The sequence below is a fragment of the Aspergillus melleus genome, assembly GCF_016097325.1.
Source record: "Aspergillus melleus strain CBS 546.65 chromosome Unknown contig5, whole genome shotgun sequence".
Classification (NCBI taxonomy): Eukaryota; Fungi; Ascomycota; class Eurotiomycetes; order Eurotiales; family Aspergillaceae; genus Aspergillus; species Aspergillus melleus.
This window is the reverse complement of record NW_025763374.1, coordinates 1,399,661-1,417,495: the sequence shown is the minus strand read 5'-3', so window position 1 is coordinate 1,417,495 and position 17,835 is coordinate 1,399,661. Positions and strand designations below refer to the sequence as shown.

The following is a 17,835-nucleotide window of genomic DNA, read 5'->3' as shown; positions in this document are numbered from 1 at the left end:
CTCAACCGGCAATTTAATGTTGATTGAAAATCGACCGCGTCAACCTTGCAAGTAGAGCACGCCACTCTTTGTATCCGACGACACGATGATTTAACTGCCGAAATGCAATCCCTTATTCGCCTCCAATCAAGTTCGACTCGGGCGCTTCTTGCGCCAGCACGACGGAGATGCGGTTATCGTCCTTCCCCGTTCCATGCCTTTGCTCGGTTTGCGACGACAAAGCCCCCCGGCCCTACCTCCGGAAAACTCGACCTCCTAGCGATCGATAGAAAATGGCAGGCACAATGGCAATCGGAGGGACAACATTCTACTGGCCGAACGGACGCGACCGACGACCGACCAAAGTCATACATTCTGTCCATGTTCCCGTACCCATCCGGCACGCTACACATGGGTCACTTGCGAGTGTACACGATCTCGGATGTGCTGGCGCGCTTTTACCGAATGCGCGGCTATGATGTCCTACATCCGATGGGCTGGGATGCTTTTGGACTCCCGGCGGAGAATGCGGCCATTGAGCGAGGAATTGATCCGGCGGAATGGACCAAGGACAATATATCTAAGATGAAGGAACAGCTTCGAAGCATTTCGACGTCTTTCAATTGGGATAGGGTATGGTCCGCGTATTTGGTCAGGTCTGGTCCGCTAACATTTGTAGGAACTGGCAACCTGTGCGCCGGAGTTCTACGAGCATACGCAGCGGATATTCCTCATGCTCTACAAAAATGACCTTGCATATCAATCGGAAGCACTCGTTAACTATGACCCGGTTGATAAGACAGTGCTGGCGAACGAACAAGTAGACGCCAATGGCTTCTCATGGCGTTCTGGCGCAAAGGTCGAGCAGCTGAACCTGAAACAGTGGTTTTTCCGCATCACTGCGTTTAAAGAAGCTCTTCTGAAAGACCTAGACTCTCTGGCGGGCGGATGGCCGGAGCGTGTCCTCTCAATGCAGCGCAACTGGCTGGGCAAATCGCATGGAGCAAGGGTCACCTTCCCGGTGGCGAGTGCTGGGACGGAAGTGAACGTTTTTACCACACGACCCGACACACTCTACGGGGTTGAATATCTTGCCCTTTCTTTGAATCATCCTATCGTCCAAGCCTCAGCGGAGAAGGACGCAGAATTACAACAGTTCCTAGAGAAAGCCGAATCGTTGCCGCCGGACTCGAAAGCTGGCTACAAGCTGACCAACGTCACTGCTTCTCATCCGCTGCACATTATCGACCAGGAGTGTCCTCATATTGCCCGTGAACTGCCCATCTTTGTGGCGCCCTACGTCCTCGGCGACTACGGTGAAGGTGCCGTGATGGGAGTTCCGGGTCATGATGCCAGGGATTTGGCGTTCTTCAAGGAGAATGAGAACCCCGAATATATTCCGATTGTTATCGGACCAGAGCGCTCGGTTGGAACCGACCGTGCACCGGAAGAAAACGTCGCGTCTGCGAGTGACGCAAAGGCTTTCACTCAAGAAGGTTATCTTACGTCGAGATGTGGCAAGTACCATGGCCTTCATTCCCGTGAAGCCGGGGAACAGATCGTCAAAGATCTTCAAAGTGTCGCTCACGGCGAGGCCGTGGAACAGTGGAGGCTGAGAGACTGGCTCATTAGTAGGCAGCGTTATTGGGGCGCACCGATCCCAATCATCCACTGCGGCAAGTGCGGGCCTGTTCCCGTACCGGATGACCAACTTCCTGTTCAATTGCCCAAAATAGGCGGAGAATGGTTGAAGGGGAAGAGGGGCAACCCTCTCGAATCGTCTGATGAGTGGGTACATACCGAATGCCCAAGCTGCAATGGTCCTGCAAAGCGTGATACCGACACTATGGATACCTTTGTCGACTCCTCATGGTATTATCTTCGATTTCTGGATTCGGCCAATAAGGAAAAACCGTTTTCGCCTTCAACCGTGCGACCGGTGGATGTGTATATTGGGGGAGTAGAGCACGCCATCCTGCACCTCCTCTACGCTCGCTTTATCTACAAATTCCTCTCCCAATCCGAATTGTTTCCGGAGCTGGCCCGGAAGGGCAACCTTGCCGCACCCTTTGAACCTTTCAAAACACTTCTTTCCCAAGGTATGGTGCATGGCAAGACATATTCAGAGCCTACCACCGGCCGATTTCTACTTCCTTCCGAGGTAGACCTCTCAAGCCCGGACAAGCCGGTTATCAAGGGCACACAAATCCAGCCCAATGTATCTTTCGAGAAAATGTCGAAGAGCAAGCACAATGGTGTCGATCCGACTTCATGTGTCCTGAAATATGGCGCGGACGCCACCCGCGCCCATGTACTGTTCTCTGCGCCGGTCAGCGAGGTCCTCGAGTGGGACGAAACGAAGATCGTGGGCATAGAGCGGTGGTTTGGTCGACTGTGGAAGGTCGTGCAGGATACGCAGCAAAGTCTGATTTCGTCGGGATATGCTGTGAACCCAGTCAACCCTGACCCCCTTCCCGACCGCTTGCAGGGTCTCAGCGATAGTGACGCAAACGCTGTGCTTTCTACCCATCGGACTATTGTCTCCGTCACCAACTGCGTCGAAAACAACCCCTACGGACTGAACACCGTCATTTCCGATCTGACGAAGCTCACAAACTCACTGGTGTCGTCGACGCCCACCTCGCCCCAAATCTCCTATTTGTGTACATCCTCTCTTCTCCGTCTTTTGGCACCTGTTGCCCCGGCGCTGGCGTCCGAATGCTGGGAAATTCTTCACCGCGACTCGACGGGGTCACATGCCGAGAGTGACGGCGGCCGAGCTCACGTGCCTGCGGTGTTCGACGCTGGATGGCCAACGCCGCCCTTGAGCTCTCAGCAGGCCGATGCGCTGTCAGCACGCGGGGGTCAAGTCGTGGCGGTCCAAATCAACGGGAAGATGCGGTTCACAGTCACAATTCCCCGACGGTTGTCGCCCACCACGGTCGCCGAACCAAGCGGTAAGGCTGGAGTCGCAACTGACGAACAGGACTGGATTATGTCGCGAATCCTCGAGACCGACGAAGGGCGTGTCTGGCTGCGGGAGAGAAACGACTGGGAGAAACGAAGGCGGGTGATCGTCGTCCAGGGCGGGAAGTTGGTGAACATCGTCTTCTAGTCCCGGCGCGTGAATTGTCGCATGAGTGTCGCATCGCATGTACAACCATCTCAATTCCGTAATTATAGAATAAATGTATTATAGATCTCGTATGGTTTTTTTTTTTATGCAACCGCGATGGTCGCGACCTCGTCCGACGTGCATTGAATTCATCCGAATCATTGCGATCGCTTGAGGGGCAAGGCCGTGCCCCAAATGAAATCTAGGATCCCAAAATCTAGGATCCCTCCTCATTCTCATCTGACCTGTCCAACTCCGAGGAAATTACCTTCCCAGATAATTTGGGGATCAATTGGAGGCGTTCGATGGCTCGCATGATGTGGTAGCATGGGGAAAACAAGGTGGGGGGAAAGAATTTCCCCTCATGGGCGACCGGACCTTGGTGGCTAGCGTGAGACCGCGACGACGTCCTGTAACATGCCGATTCACAAATGAGGGCGAACGAGGGGGGAAGAGAAAGGGAAGAGAGGGCGAAGAAGCGGGTCTTGGATCGATTCTCTGTGTTCGGTGGAATCACGGCTGAAAGTCGGATCACCGACCAACCCCCCCCATGTATGCCTGGACGTTCAACGCCAGTGACCGGTTCGGGTGGATGCTTTTATGGAAATCCATGATATCGGCCCCATCGCTGGATCAAGCTTAACGTCAGTGCCGAGTTTAGCTCTCAATGAGGGGAAACATTGAACAACGGCTTGGGGATGGGCCCAAACTAGATAGCAAACTGCATGGCACCACTCGCGAGGATACAGACCCGAGATCGGCTGTTGCGGCGAGGCAACTGCTTGTCGGAGGAGCATCCGCGATGCCAGGCCAATATTATTGTTAGACTCAAAGTGGGTTCTCGATCGCCTTGATGATCCCCTCATTCCCCGCACGAGGGGTAATCAGCCCAGTCCAAGTACAGATGGCTAGGTACTGCAACTGCGTCTAACGGAATTTAGGTAAAAAAAACCCTCGGCATGGGAGCCGGCCTTGCGTGGGAGTAACTCAAGGGAGGTGGATATCTTTGGAAAGCCAGATGGTTCCCTCAGATGGTAAAAATAAGAACCAACACTCCCTGTGTAGTGTGTACTCTGGTCTCTCCCCGCACTTGTCTACATACGTAAAGACCTGCCCCGCACTAGTGGCGTTAGTCAGCGCCATCTAGAATGCGTCTGTATGAGGGAACTTTCTCCTATGTTGTCTATTGTTGTAGATAGCAAGGTAAGGTACCTACATAGTAAGTAGTCAGTAGACAGTACTACCGATCAAGACTAGTGCATTGACAGGTGGAAAGGCAGGAAGGGGGACTCAATTCCCCAAAGCCGCACCTTCCGAGTCCCGCGTGCGGAGAGCTGCTTGCTCTCCTCTCCTCCTCCTCTCCTCCTCATCCACTCTCCTTCGTCCCCTCCTCCCCTTCCCACCTTCCCAGTATTCCCGCCCCTAAGCGGTGATACGAACTCGTAGTGGCGTCCAGTATCCAATGGTGGACCCTCCGATGTCCCAGAGTAGTGACCCAGTATCCCATCCGATGGATGAACGGAAAGTAAACGAAGTGCCCCGCGGAGTTGGCCTATTTATTGGGCGGATTGCCCGGCGGTTGGAGGCTTTCTTTCTCATCGACATCAACATCAGTTTCATCTTCTACCAAGAGTCTCCTGCATTCCGCATCCGGTAAGAAACTCCTGCCTGCTGTTCTCCACAGCATTACATCTGCCTCTCCCCCGCTCGGTGTCAAGCTTTCACCTCTTCTCCAATTAACGTCGCCAATTGGCATTCGACGCAATCCATTCATCCCCCCGGTACCGTCAGGTTTAAATAGCATGCTAATCCTCTTGTCAAGTGCTCAATCCTCGACTTCTCATCTCTCGCAATCAATTCAATCTCTCTCTACTTCCACTTAAACACTCAAAATGGTATTTATGCGCTCTTTTTCCCGCCAACTACGGCGGCCTGCCACCTCGCTCCTGTCCGCCAAAGGCTCATCCCTGAGGCCGACTGGAAGTCCTTTCCAGGCGCTCCCCGGGGTCAATTCTGTTGCTGGTGCACGAACGCTAACCGCCTCTGCGAGCTTACAGGGTAAAGTTCTTATGGTCCTTTATGACGTAAGTCCCCAGTCATAGACTTCTTTCCGTCCTCGACCCGCCTTCCCTGATTAACGTTATCTTTAGGGCGGTGAACACGCCAAACAGCAGCCTGGTTTGCTGGGAACCACCGAGAATGAGCTTGGTCTGAGGAAGTGGCTGGAGGACCAGGGCCACACCTTGGTCACCACTTCCGACAAGGAGGGCGAGAACTCGACCTTCGACAAGGAGCTGGTCGACGCCGAAGTCATCATCACCACTCCCTTCCACCCCGGTTACCTGACCGCTGAGCGTCTGGCTAAGGCCAAGAACCTGAAGATTGCCGTCACTGCCGGTGTTGGCTCCGACCATGTCGACCTGAACGCTGCCAACAAGACCAACGGCGGTATCACCGTTGCCGAGGTCACCGGCTGCAACGTCGTCTCCGTTGCGGAGCACGTTGTCATGACCATCCTCACTCTGGTCCGCAACTTCGTTCCCGCCCACGAGCAGATCGCCCGCGGCGAGTGGGACGTTGCTGCCGTTGCCAAGAACGAGTATGACCTGGAGAACAAGGTTGTCGGAACCGTCGCCGTCGGCCGCATTGGCGAGCGTGTCCTGCGTCGTCTGAAGCCCTTCGACTGCAAGGAGCTGCTCTACTACGACTACCAGCCCCTGAGCCCCGAGGTCGAGAAGGAGATCGGCTGTCGCCGTGTCGATGACCTCGAGGAGATGCTCGCTCAGTGTGACATTGTCACCATCAACTGCCCCTTGCACGAGAAGACCCGTGGTTTGTTCAACAAGGACCTCATCTCCAAGATGAAGAAGGGTAAATTGAATCCCCTCCCCAAACTTCCTATATTGCAGAACTAACTTCATCCAGGCTCTTGGCTCATCAACACCGCTCGTGGTGCCATTGTCGTCAAGGAGGACGTTGCCGATGCCGTCAAGTCCGGTCACTTGCGCGGCTACGGAGGTGACGTCTGGTTCCCCCAGCCCGCTCCTCAGGACCACCCTCTCCGCTACGCCCAGCACCCGTGGGGCGGCGGCAACGCCATGGTGCCTCACATGTCCGGTACCTCGATCGACGCCCAGATCCGTTACGCCAACGGTACCAAGGCCATCCTCGAGAGCTACTTCACCGGTCGTCACGACTACAGACTCGAGGACCTCATCGTCAAGGACGGTGACTACGTCACCAAGGCTTACGGCCAGCGCAACAAGGCTTAGGCTTTTCGGTCGGACACGATTGAATGATGTTTTTACTTTCTTTTTTGGCGCTTGTTTCATTGTCTGGGGACCATTTCAAAGGGAAAAGGCATTCCACAGTTGATCATTTATGATACCTGACAAATTTACGAATTTACAAATAAAAGATTTCTGTTATTCATCTGATATTTTGAATATGTTGTCGTAGTTGGTTTGGTTGCTGTTCATCCCCCCTATCTAAAACTGGAGGGGTATGATGCCTACCTGGTCATGGAGACGACTCTATAACCGCTGGAATGGTATATAGCATGAAGGCAACGTATACCACTCTAAATGTAAACCCTCTGTATTCCGGTACGGCGAGAAGCCTAGAATGAGTAGTCTTGCATAGGACCTTCAATGAATGAGTGAAGCTGTGATTCGAAATTTGTCATCAGGGGTACCTAAATTAGTTACGGTTTATGCGCTCGATTACTTCAGGACCAATACGTCATTAAATCGAAACCCCCCTACGGAGTACATCATGCTAGAAGCACTTCTCTTGCTCCGAAGCTAAGCTTCAGTCCGAAAGTATAATATGAACATGTAAGACGAAAGAGAAGACCGAAAGTGCCGTTTGTCTATTTTGACCCATATACCGAACCAAAAAAAAAGAATAAAACAAAACCACGGATTATATATACATAAGGGCTTAGGATGATTGGAACGCCGTCTCAGCGGCGGTTGCCGGGACTCTCGTCCTCGTCGCTGTCGTCCATGAAACCCTGCTCGAGCTCCCGACTGAGTCGGTTCTCTGGCTCGGCAGCCGTACTCCGTCGTCGTTCCAGCGCCTCCCTCCGCGTGGGATCCATGCCCATGCCGACCATCAATTCTCCTTCCTCGTCTAGTATGCTGATGTTATCGTTGTGGTCGTCGAAGTGGGCCTGCTGTCGCCAGGATGCCGGCAGGAAGAACCGCATCAAGGCATCGGCGATGCGATCCCGGAGCGTTGAGGTATGCGCCGAAATCGCATGTAGAGGAAGATATTGTGAATATCGTTGCTGATAGCGGCGGAAGAACGGGATGATCACAAATGATAGGAGAAGATAGAGTGACAGGGAGATGACGGCGGGGATGACAATGGTCTGGAGAAAAGCGCGGCAAAAGTTAACATGTGCCTGAGAATGAATATATCTGATCTCTACTGTACCTTGGCAAAACCGGACGCAGAGCCCATGCTGACTGACTTGTGGAGGACCCTCACTCCACGTTGGGAATGTCAACCCGTTTGATACTTTGCGACTCCAACCCTCGCTTTCAGACTATTAGGAAAGCTTCAAGAGATAATCTAGAATGAGGCAAGGAAGCCAGGAAGAATGTCCGAGTTCAAGAGGGGTTGCGGCGGACAAGATGAATTGGGGAAGGTGGAAGGAGATGAAGCCGCAGTGGCTCAGCCAGTCCGTGGTAGTACAAGATCTGGCAGGCAGACGTCTAATGCTGCGCCACGTGATCCCCACCATGCCGCCGACTCTCTCATTTTCAGGGGAGGAAGTTGATCAGCATTTCGGAGGGAAGTGAAATTATAACACCTGGAGGACGAGCAACTGTCTCCTTTTGCGCCCACTGCTTAACTGGCCGCTTCGATCGGAGACCGGCCACGTGATGCAAGGGCCGCGGCGATTGCGGTCACGTGCGGGACCGGCGTTCTAGAGCCGCCCGCCTTGTCGCCCCCTAAACTATTATTATTGCGATTATTGAATGGCCGTGCTTCTGAAGCGACACCAGGCTCGGCCTTCTGGAAATCGATACCGATCGTTGGGTCATCCGCGATCTGCCTGTACTGTGCGTATTGCCCTTTCCATTCTCTCTTGTTTCTTTGTCTATTTCTCCGGTGTTGGATCGGGGTGAGAGGCTGAAGAGACCAAAAACTCCCCCCTCCGCCCTCACGCCGCTCCGCAGCGGGTATTCACTAGTGCTGTTGGCCACGAGTGTCGAGGACAACAGATCGTGTGAATCGGTGGGAGAATTCCATCGCTGTGATTTGACGGGAGTGCGAATCAAGCAAACCATACAACCCGGGGGAGCTGACCATTTTCTGGAAATAGAACCTGACTGGCGACAAACAAAAGAGCTTGGGGTGGACAACGCTCATGCTTGCGTCCTGCATCCCCCCCCAGCGACGCCCGTCAAGATGCCAACCACCACGCCCGCACCTGACAAATCGAGACAAACCTCGGCTGGCAAATCGTTTTTCGGAAGGAAGCTGCATAAGGAACGACCGGTTGATGACAGTCACAATGGAGGATATGACAGTCTCGCGCCTCCCGGGAATTCGGCCGGTTCTCGTTCGTCCCGACACTCGAAACGGTCTTCTGTCCAGTCGGTCGATTACCCTTACGACATCGACCCGGCCGGGCTCTCAATGACAGCCGGGGTCATCACTTCCATTCCATTTGAGAGTTTACCCGCAGATACCAAGTCGCCAATCCCGGTCGACTATCTCTCCAAAGCTGAGACGTCGCCACGAAAAGAGCCGTCACCACACCATCTCGCGAAAGGAGGGGGCGACTTTCACCAGTACCCAGCTTGGAATCCATCGGCCGTCCGAGACACCAATAGCTATTCACACCCCACCGGGCCCCGCCCACCACCGCATGGTTCGAACGTGACGATGTCTGGGAGTGCGACGGGAGACCGAGGGACACGGTATCAACAGTGGGGAGCACGGCCGGGAAGCTCTTCTACGAACGTCGGACTCAGCCACAATTCATCGTTGTCGACAGTAGATTCTTCCTCGAATTCACGCATGTCTCTGGACCAAGCCAGCATCCATTCATCACTCTCCTCGAACACAAGAGGCTCGAGCTATCTCTCGTCGGATGGATCTTCCCGCACGCTTACAACCTCGCATTCCGCGGACCGCAACACTTACTTTCCCAACGGGAACACCAGCAACAATCGACTATCCAATGCACATATGGCCTGGCAGTCCGCCCAACCGCCGCCGGCAGCCCAGCCGAGACCGAACAACCCTGAACAGTACTTGACTCGACCGAGAGATGACCGCGTGGTCGACCAGCTTTTCCTGGAGTTGATGCAGAAGCGCGGATGGCAAAACCTCCCCGAGCAAGCCAAACGGCAAATGCTCTCATATCCCGCTTCGAAGAAATGGACCTTGGTCCATCAAGATCGGCTCACGGAACTGCAGGGAGAGCAGAAACGTCGACAGAACGCTCGCCAGACGCATGGTCACGATGGCCCGTCTGGAATCCTGGAGCGAGCCGATGAAGAAGGGAGTCCGGAGTGGTACGTGAAGAAAGTCATGGACGACTCGATCACGTCGAAACAGCTGGCCAGTTTGAGTGTCAGTCTTCGAACGCAACCAATCAGCTGGGTGAAAGCTTTTGTCGAGTCCCAAGGACAGATAGCGTTGACGAATGTGCTTGCCAAAATCAATCGTCGGAAGGCCTCGGGCCCTGTCCCGGCCCCGCCAACAGGAGACAAGGATCTGGATCGAGAATACGATATCGTGAAATGTCTCAAGGCCCTGATGAACAACAAGTACGGTGCAGATGATGCATTGTCGCACCAGCAGGTGATTGTGGCTCTCGTGAGCTCGCTATTGTCTCCTCGATTGAACACGAGGAAGCTGGTCAGCGAAGTGTTGACCTTCCTCTGTCACTGGGCTGAAGGGCACGGCCACCAGAAAGTTCTCCAGGCCATGGATCATGTCAAGAATCACCATGGCGAAACGGGTCGATTCGACGCGTGGATGCGCATTGTCGAGGTCACGATCGACGGACGCGGCAAGATGGGCAGCTTGGTCGGCGCCAGCGAGGAGTACCGAAGTGGTGGAATCGGAATGGAGAACCTTCTGATGGAGTATGCGGTCTCGACGATGCTCCTGATCAATATGCTGGTTGATGCGCAGGAGCATGACGTGCAATTGCGGTGTCACATCCGGGCGCAATTTATCTCGTGTGGCATCAAGCGTCTCCTGACTAAGATGGAGGGTTTCCAATATGAAGTCATCGATAAGCAGATTGAACGTTTCCGTGAGAATGAGGCGATCGATTACGAAGATCTTCTCCAGCGAGAGGGCAGCAGCATGAAGGATAGTATCGAGGGTGAGGTGAAGGACATGAGCGATCCGTTGCAGATCACCGACGCCATCGCATCGAAGATCAACGGCACTCGGGCGCATGACTACTTCCTCTCTGCCATGCAACATATGCTCCTGATCCGAGAGAATTCTGGTGAAGATGGCCTCCGGATGTACCAATTGGTGGACGCAATGCTCAGCTACGTCGCCATGGACCGCAGGCTGCCCGACCTGGATTTTCGGCAAGGGTTGACGTTTACCGTGCAAAGCCTTCTGGACCGGCTGCACACAGATGCCGAGGCCAGGCAGGTGTACGATGAGTCTCTGGAAGCCCGCCAAATCGCAGAGGCTGCAATTGCCGAACGTGATGAGATGAAGGCGCAGATCGAATTGGGTGCCGATGGCCTGGTGAAGAAGTTACAGAAGCAAATCGACGAGCAAACCGGGATCATAGAGCTACAGTCGAGACAAAACGAGATGGTCAAAGCCGAGCTCGCGGATGTGCAGAGACTCCGCGCACAGGAGCTGCAGCGCAACGAACTGGAAACTCGAGAGTTGTACCTGATGCTTCGCGATGCCCAGGACATCGCTGCCTCGAATGCGATGAAAAACAATAATCTGGCGGAAGATGACCCCTCGCAGATGAGGGGCATATTGGACCGCGAGAAGCTTCTGGGCCGGCTGGAAATGCAGCTGGAACGGACCAAGACACAGTTCAAACTGGAAGGCAAGGTTTGGGGACAGCACGGGCCTTCGGATCGACTCCGTGAGTTGCGAGAACAGATGGACGGGGAGTCTGGGCCGAACGAGGAGTTCGAGGAGCAGGCTCGTCGTAACCTGGACAGCAAGGCTTTGGGATCCGCCTACCGGAAGAGAAGCCATGTCGCTGGCGGTGAGGGACAAGAAGGGGACCAGGAGGCGCTTCAGGTCGATGAGAATGGTGAAGTGATCTATGAGAAGGCGCGCCTCGTGGATCTTCAGCGGCCCCGAATGAACCCGAACCAAGCGACTGGTCTCCTTGGAGAAATCACCTCCAAGGTGCCCAAATTTGATTCCGATGAGAGCGAAACTTCCCATCCGACTGTCGAAGTTGGTGGTGAATGTAAAGATGACAAGGCTGGAGACCAACCACCAGCTGAGGCTGCTGCTCCCCCCCCTCCTCCACCTCCGCCTCCGCCGCCGCCGCCTGGTATGCCCGGGGCTGTTCCTCCCCCTCCTCCGCCTCCACCACCTCCACCTCCACCCCCAGGAGCGGGTGTCGGAATTCCTCCGCCACCGCCGCCTCCTCCACCCCCTGGAGCGGGAGGTCTTATGCCTCCGCCGCCGCCACCGCCTCCTCCAGGAGGAGCCTCGTTTGGTGCTCCTCCGCCACCACCCCCTCCTGGCGCCGGGTTTGGTGGCTGGAGAGCCAATTACATGGCTTCTCAAGGTCTTCCGTCGAAGCCGTCAGCTGCCATGCCGTCTATCCGGCCTAAGAAGAAACTCAAGGCTCTTCATTGGGACAAGGTTGATGCTCCGCAGGTGACTGTGTGGGCCTCTCACGACGCGACGCCCCAGGCCAAGGAGGAGAAATACACCGAGTTGGCGAAACGGGGTGTGTTGGATGAAGTTGAGAGGCTGTTCATGGCTAAGGAGACGAAGATCTTCGGAGGTGGCGCCGCATCTAAGCAACGCAAAGACAAGAAGCAAATCATTTCGAACGAGCTGTCCAAGACCTTCCAGATCGCATTGGCAAAATTTTCACAATACCCTGCCGAGGAGGTCGTGCGGATGGTTATCCATTGCGATGCCGATATCCTCGATAACATGGTTGTCATGGACTTCTTCCAGCGGGATGAAATGTGCACGATTCCGGAGAATATTTCCAAGACGATGGCACCCTACAGCCGAGACTGGACTGGCCCGGATGCTGCCAGTTCCGAGCGAGAGCAAGACCCGAGCGAATTGACCAGGGAAGATCAGATTTATCTGTACACAGCCTTTGAACTGCACCACTATTGGAAGGCCAGAATGCGTGCCCTTGCGTTAACACGCTCCTTCGAGCCGGACTATGAGCACATCTCGGCAAAGCTTCAGCAGATCGTCAAAGTCAGTGAATCTTTGCGGGATTCGGTGTCTCTGATGAATGTTCTCGGCCTGATTCTGGATATCGGTAATTTCATGAACGACGCCAACAAGCAAGCCCAGGGTTTCAAACTGGGCTCTCTTGCTCGTCTCGGGATGGTGAAAGACGACAAGAACGAAACGACATTTGCGGATCTTGTCGAGCGAATTGTTCGCAATCAGTACCCCGAGTGGGAAGGCTTCACTGACGAGATCAACGGCGTCATTGCCATTCAGAAACTGAACGTGGACCAGCTTCGAACGGATGCCAAGAAGTACATTGACAACATCAAGAATGTCCAGGCAAGTTTGGACGCGGGCAACCTCAGTGATCCCAAAAAGTTCCACCCCCAGGATCGTGTCAGCCAGGTTGTCCAGCGCAGCATGAAGGATGCGAGAAGAAAGGCCGAACAAATGCAGCTCTACCTTGATGAGATGGTCAAGTCATATGATGATATCATGGTCTTCTACGGCGAGGACAATGCAGACGAGGGCGCCCGGCGAGACTTCTTCGCCAAGTTGGCGGCGTTCTTGCTGGAGTGGAAGGTATGTTATTGAGCCCCGATCATAGATCACCAGCTAACAAGAGCAGAAATCCAAAGAAAAGAACATGACCTTGGAGGAGTCGAGGAAACGGACCGAGGCGTCCTTGGCTCGCAAACGCATCAATGCCGGCCTGGCGAACAGTGCCAGCTCTGCTAGCGAGGCACCCCAGTCGCCAGCCACAAGCGGTGCCATGGACTCGCTGCTGGAGAAGTTACGAGCTGCAGCACCTCAAGCCAGGGATCAACGTGATCGCCGTCGTCGTGCAAGGTTGAAGGAGCGACACCAGGTCCGGGTCGCATCGGGACAGAAGATTCCGGACCTTTCTGGGTCTGATGGTGCGGACGCCGAGAAGAACAATAACGCGGAAGAAGGCGCCAGCAACACTGCAGACAATAACAACAATAACGATGCCGATGCCGCCGAGACTGGACTCCTGAGTCCTGCCGTTCCGGAATCCGATACGGGCTCCATTGGCAAAGAATCCCAGGTGTCCGAAAGCGAGGATGTGGCAGACCGTGCCGCGAGTATGCTCCAGGGCCTACGGGACAACGCCGACGGGGAGCGCACGCGAAGACGAAGAGAGACCGCAGAAGAGGAACGCCGCAAACGCAGGTTACGGAGGCGAAACGGTGCCACCAGTGGAAGCAAAGACAGCGCCGATGGCTCAATCCTGTCCGGCGCGCCCGAACCGACGTCACCTCGGACGGATACAACAGAGCCTCCTGAAACCATTCCGTCCAGTCCTCCTCCAGCCGAGGACGATGCCGCCTCTCAGCCACCCCTGACCCCGGCCATCATTGTTTCTCCTACAGCCGACCAGCACATGCGCTCGCCGGGCAGCAGTCGCGGTGACGACGAGCCTACAGACGGTCCATCGGGCTAAGCCTGTGGCACTCTGGCTTCGATCACTCTCCCCCCTAACTCCATCTCCGTTCTCCTAATATAATGTTTGATAGACCTTACTGATGTCGTCTCGGAAACATTTACTATGTGGTTAAGTGTATAATATCCTTTTTGCCTCAGCGGCGACTTGCCTGACACTTTCGTCCTTCTTTATTCATTTTTCTTTTCTTTCTTCTTGCCCTTTCTTTCTTTCGCCATATCCCTCATTCTTCTCTCCTGTCTACCCCCTTTTTTTTTTTTTTTCTTTTTTCTTCCGCTGCGATTTTTGTGCTTCCCGTGAACACATTCTCAGCCCGCTCAGTGTCACGATGTTTCCCTTCTCTTCAGCTTTTCCTTATCTACTCCCAGTCGACATTTGTGGGCATCTAGTTTGATGTCACAACGCCTCACGCTTTCAAGCTCTTTCATTTTGCTCCTGTTTGAGTTTCCATCTTTTTCTGCTCTGTACATAAATCCCTTCTGGCTGTAGTGCCATTATACACGGTGGAGAGACTTGGGGCGGCGTCTTTCGGTGCGCGGGCGTGGCGAAGGGGCGCCTCTGCGATTGGTAAATCCTCCATACATTCATCTGCTTTCTATCTTCTTGTTTCTTGCATGCGCTCCAGTAGAAATTTACGCTGTAGGGTCTCTAGAATGCACGTGATTTGGAGATATACATCACGTGACCACGGGCATTGGCCCAATCATTGGCCTCCACTCTCTTTCTTCTCGAGTGATTCACCATCGAGATTCTTTGGCCGTTGTCATCTCCGTTGAGCTCTGTTTCCTACGCTCTACCGATATCAATTCTGCGCATGCGAGCATTCGCGCTTCGCAGTCTGCGGAGGGCGATACCCTCTCGCCCAGCAGCCCGCAGTTGTTTCTCCGCAGCGGCTCGGATTAGGCCTGGTGTCGTCCACCGCCATCTTCCCTCCATACCATGGCATCGGGAGTTTTCTGCCTCAATTCCCAATCAATTTATGTTAGATGGGGACTCGACTATTTATGCGCTCTCGACTGCACCTGGTCGCGCTGCCATCGCCGTGGTGCGGGCTTCTGGTCCCGCCTGTGTTCCGGTACGCGTGAAAGATGCTCCCCCAGGCTGCTTCGCAAACGTAATAACATCCATCCCCTCCAGATCTATCGGGCTCTATGCCCCAAGGCGCCACTTCCACGACCACGGGTTGCGGCAGTGCGCACCCTGTATGACCCCACGGGAGATGTCACTTCCAACCACAGCATCCTTGACTCTGGGGCCTTAGTTCTGTACTTCCCCGGACCCAAGACGGTCACTGGGGAGGATGTTCTTGAACTCCATCTTCACGGCGGACCTGCCATTGTAAAGGCGGTCCTGACTGCGATCGCCAATACAAGCCGACCTGACTCTCTCATCCGGTACGCGGAATCGGGCGAGTTCACTCGTCGGGCCTTCTTGAATAACCGGCTGGATCTTCCGCAGGTCGAGGCGTTAGGCGAGACGCTGACGGCCGATACCGAGCAGCAACGTCGTCTTGCCGTGCGAGGGACCAGTGATGCTCTGTCCAAACGGTACGAGCAATGGCGGCGACAGCTTCTCTACGGACGTGGCGAGCTCGAGGCGCTAATTGATTTTTCCGAGGATCAGCACTTTGACGAGTCATCCGACGAACTCATTCTTTCCGTCGCGTCGCAGGTGCGCGCGTTACGGGCTCAGATCGGGCTGCATATTCAGAATGCGTCCAAGGGCGAATTGCTGCGCCACGGAATCAAGGTGGCCCTGCTGGGTGCACCCAATGCCGGCAAAAGCTCCCTCCTCAACCGGATCGTGGGCAAGGAAGCCGCTATTGTCAGCACAGAAGAAGGCACTACCCGTGATATCGTGGACGTCGGCGTTGATCTTGGGGGCTGGTATTGTAAGCTAGGCGATATGGCGGGCATCCGATCGGAAAGCAAGCAAACCGGTCAGGAGTCCGTGGTGATCGGAGCCATTGAGAAGGAAGGGATCCGCCGCGCCAAGGGCCGCGCATTAGAGTCCGATGTGGTTATAGTGGTGGTCTCCTTGGAGGGGGCTGATGACGGCGCGACACCATATCGTCTGTCTGCGGACCAAGAAGTCATCGACGCAGCGAATGATTGTGTGCAGGCGGGGAAATGTCTCGTCGTCGCCGTCAACAAATGCGATCGATTACCCACGGTCGAAGACCGCAGTAATCGACTGCCGCCTCCCCTGTCCGCCACGCTCGGTACCCTTTTTCCGGCGGTGCCGAGCTCGCGCATCTTTGGCATCTCTTGTCAAGAAGCGCAGGAGGAATTGTTGATAGACCAGACGGATCCGGGTCATTTGCAGGCCTTCCTTCGGGGGCTGATTTCAACATTCGAGGAGATTGCCTCTCCATTGAGCATTGGAGGAGAGGATGGTGGGCAGTATGACATGTCGTATTGGGAGGACTCTCTGGGAGTAACTCATCGACAAAGCTCTAACTTGCAACGATGCATGCAACATTTAGACGACTTTTTAGCCGAGGCCTCTGAGGCCCAATCACCACCGTCGACATCTGGTAGCCCTACGGAGACAGAGGTGGACATTGTCACGGCAGCCGAGCATTTGCGGTCTGCGGCCGACGCGCTGGCGAAGATCACCGGCAAAGGGGAGAGTGGAGATGTGGAAGACGTTTTGGGCGTCGTTTTCGAAAAGTAAGTAACGCTCCAATCTGAGGAGGTTCTTCATATGGCTGACGGCGTGCAAGATTCTGTGTTGGAAAATGAGCTGTCTTCCCACGAAGCTATAGGATCGATGACGCCGATTCATTCCATCCCACGTGTCGCCTCTCTAACGCCCTTTGGCCCCTTTCAAAGGGGCCATCCCAAAGAGGACCTGTCGCAGGCATCTACATGGTTTCACGAGTCCTCGTCGTATAGGTCGTTGTAGCCGCCGCGTCCCTTCATGAATGACAGATGAGGGACGCCAAATGCTAGAACTAGAGCAATGATCAAAACTGTGGAAACTGCACGATTTGGGGATTGATATACGGCTCAATGGCTCGCAGAACTAGTCAGCCGTTCGGTCGATAAAGAATTGGAGTTGGAGTGTTGGAAAGAGGTCGTTGGTAAGAACCATTGAACGGATCAGAACAATTTCTCATGAGGGGCATGGGGAGGAAGAATTTCTTAGGGATTGTATAGATAGAACCTGAATGTATAGTAGTATTTATGGTATTCTAGAAAGTCGGATCGTAGTTGAACGCCTTGACTAAATAAAGAACCCAAGGCGATTGATGCCTGCCACATGACGCACCAGGCATCCACCCGTCGCAGCCCGCCTTGTCTGCTCCTCAACCTGTCTGCTCTTCAGCTTGCATGTTCCAGGAAACATAGCAGTCCTCTGCACTTCTCTCACTTTCATGCAGATTATTGTGGTGACGATGGTGGTGACTCACCAATGCGACTAGCGTCATTGGCTGATTCGTGAGGCTTCGAGGTCAGGTGTATCGCAGCGAAGAGTCATCTCGCTATCTTACTCAACCCGGAGGATTGACAACGAAACGACAAGGCCTGTTTCTAATTGAAATTGTCTAGATCAAGACGCTAATTCTGATGACAAAGGAATGGATACCAGTCAAGTGGGTGTGGACTCCTGTCGAGACAGAGAGAGCGGGAAAACACGGATGGAAGCACGCGAGGATCTTGGTATACACGTCAGGTAGGCCTCGTCCCGATGCCTCGAGAATGTTCTCTATCCATTTTCTCAGGCTTCCTATGACCATCATCTCCCGTACGCTGACAGGGGGTTCTCCCCATTAGGCGTTCTTCTAACATCATTTCCCCAGTCTGTCGCTCGCCGCCTGTTCGGGGGAGCATTCGCGGCCGAAGTTGAAGCTGATCACTAGTACCACCCAGTC

The 17,835-nt window shown here is 54.3% G+C and overlaps 5 protein-coding genes across 5 annotated transcripts; 4 read left to right on the top strand and 1 right to left on the bottom strand.

Annotated features, from left to right (window-relative positions):
* Positions 1-37: 37 nt before the first annotated feature.
* LDX57_008919 (leucine--tRNA ligase NAM2) lies at positions 38-3,932 on the top strand. Its single transcript, XM_046090640.1, has 2 exons — positions 38-612; positions 659-3,932. Exons 1-2 carry the CDS (start codon positions 103-105, stop codon positions 3,092-3,094), a joined length of 2,946 nt encoding a protein of 981 aa, XP_045946615.1. The 5' UTR covers positions 38-102; the 3' UTR covers positions 3,095-3,932.
* Positions 3,933-4,354: 422 nt separating this feature from the next.
* fdh (formate dehydrogenase (NAD+) FDH1) lies at positions 4,355-6,512 on the top strand. The gene is made up of 4 exons (XM_046090639.1): positions 4,355-4,747; positions 4,917-5,178; positions 5,245-5,965; positions 6,020-6,512. Exons 2-4 carry the CDS (start codon positions 4,987-4,989, stop codon positions 6,364-6,366), a joined length of 1,260 nt encoding a protein of 419 aa, XP_045946614.1. The 5' UTR covers positions 4,355-4,747; positions 4,917-4,986; the 3' UTR covers positions 6,367-6,512.
* Positions 6,513-7,058: 546 nt separating this feature from the next.
* On the bottom strand, positions 7,059-7,561 carry LDX57_008917 (uncharacterized protein; the record flags this gene model as incomplete). Its single annotated transcript, XM_046090638.1, has 2 exons — positions 7,059-7,469; positions 7,535-7,561. The coding sequence occupies 2 exons, from the start codon at positions 7,559-7,561 to the stop codon at positions 7,059-7,061; spliced, it is 438 nt and encodes a 145-aa protein (XP_045946613.1).
* A 954-nt stretch (positions 7,562-8,515) lies between these two features.
* On the top strand, positions 8,516-13,958 carry LDX57_008916 (formin sepA; the record flags this gene model as incomplete). The annotated part of the gene is made up of 2 exons (XM_046090637.1): positions 8,516-13,075; positions 13,122-13,958. 2 exons carry the CDS (start codon positions 8,516-8,518, stop codon positions 13,956-13,958), a joined length of 5,397 nt encoding a protein of 1,798 aa, XP_045946612.1.
* Positions 13,959-14,897: 939 nt separating this feature from the next.
* Positions 14,898-16,634, top strand: MSS1 (tRNA modification GTPase; the record flags this gene model as incomplete). The annotated part of the gene is made up of 1 exon (XM_046090636.1): positions 14,898-16,634. The coding sequence occupies one exon, from the start codon at positions 14,898-14,900 to the stop codon at positions 16,632-16,634; it is 1,737 nt and encodes a 578-aa protein (XP_045946611.1).
* Positions 16,635-17,835: the final 1,201 nt, after the last annotated feature.

Excerpts from the sequence above, each read along its gene's own strand:
- fdh (XM_046090639.1), top strand. The coding sequence starts at position 4,987 with ATGGTATTTATGCGCTCTTTTTCCCGCCAACTACGGCGGCCTGCCACC. Across the intron at positions 5,179-5,244 it reads TTCTTATGGTCCTTTATGAC|GGCGGTGAACACGCCAAACA; the intron begins GTAAGTCCCCAG and ends CGTTATCTTTAG. Across the intron at positions 5,966-6,019 it reads CATCTCCAAGATGAAGAAGG|GCTCTTGGCTCATCAACACC; the intron begins GTAAATTGAATC and ends AACTTCATCCAG.
- LDX57_008919 (XM_046090640.1), top strand. The coding sequence starts at position 103 with ATGCAATCCCTTATTCGCCTCCAATCAAGTTCGACTCGGGCGCTTCTT. Across the intron at positions 613-658 it reads CGTCTTTCAATTGGGATAGG|GAACTGGCAACCTGTGCGCC; the intron begins GTATGGTCCGCG and ends TAACATTTGTAG.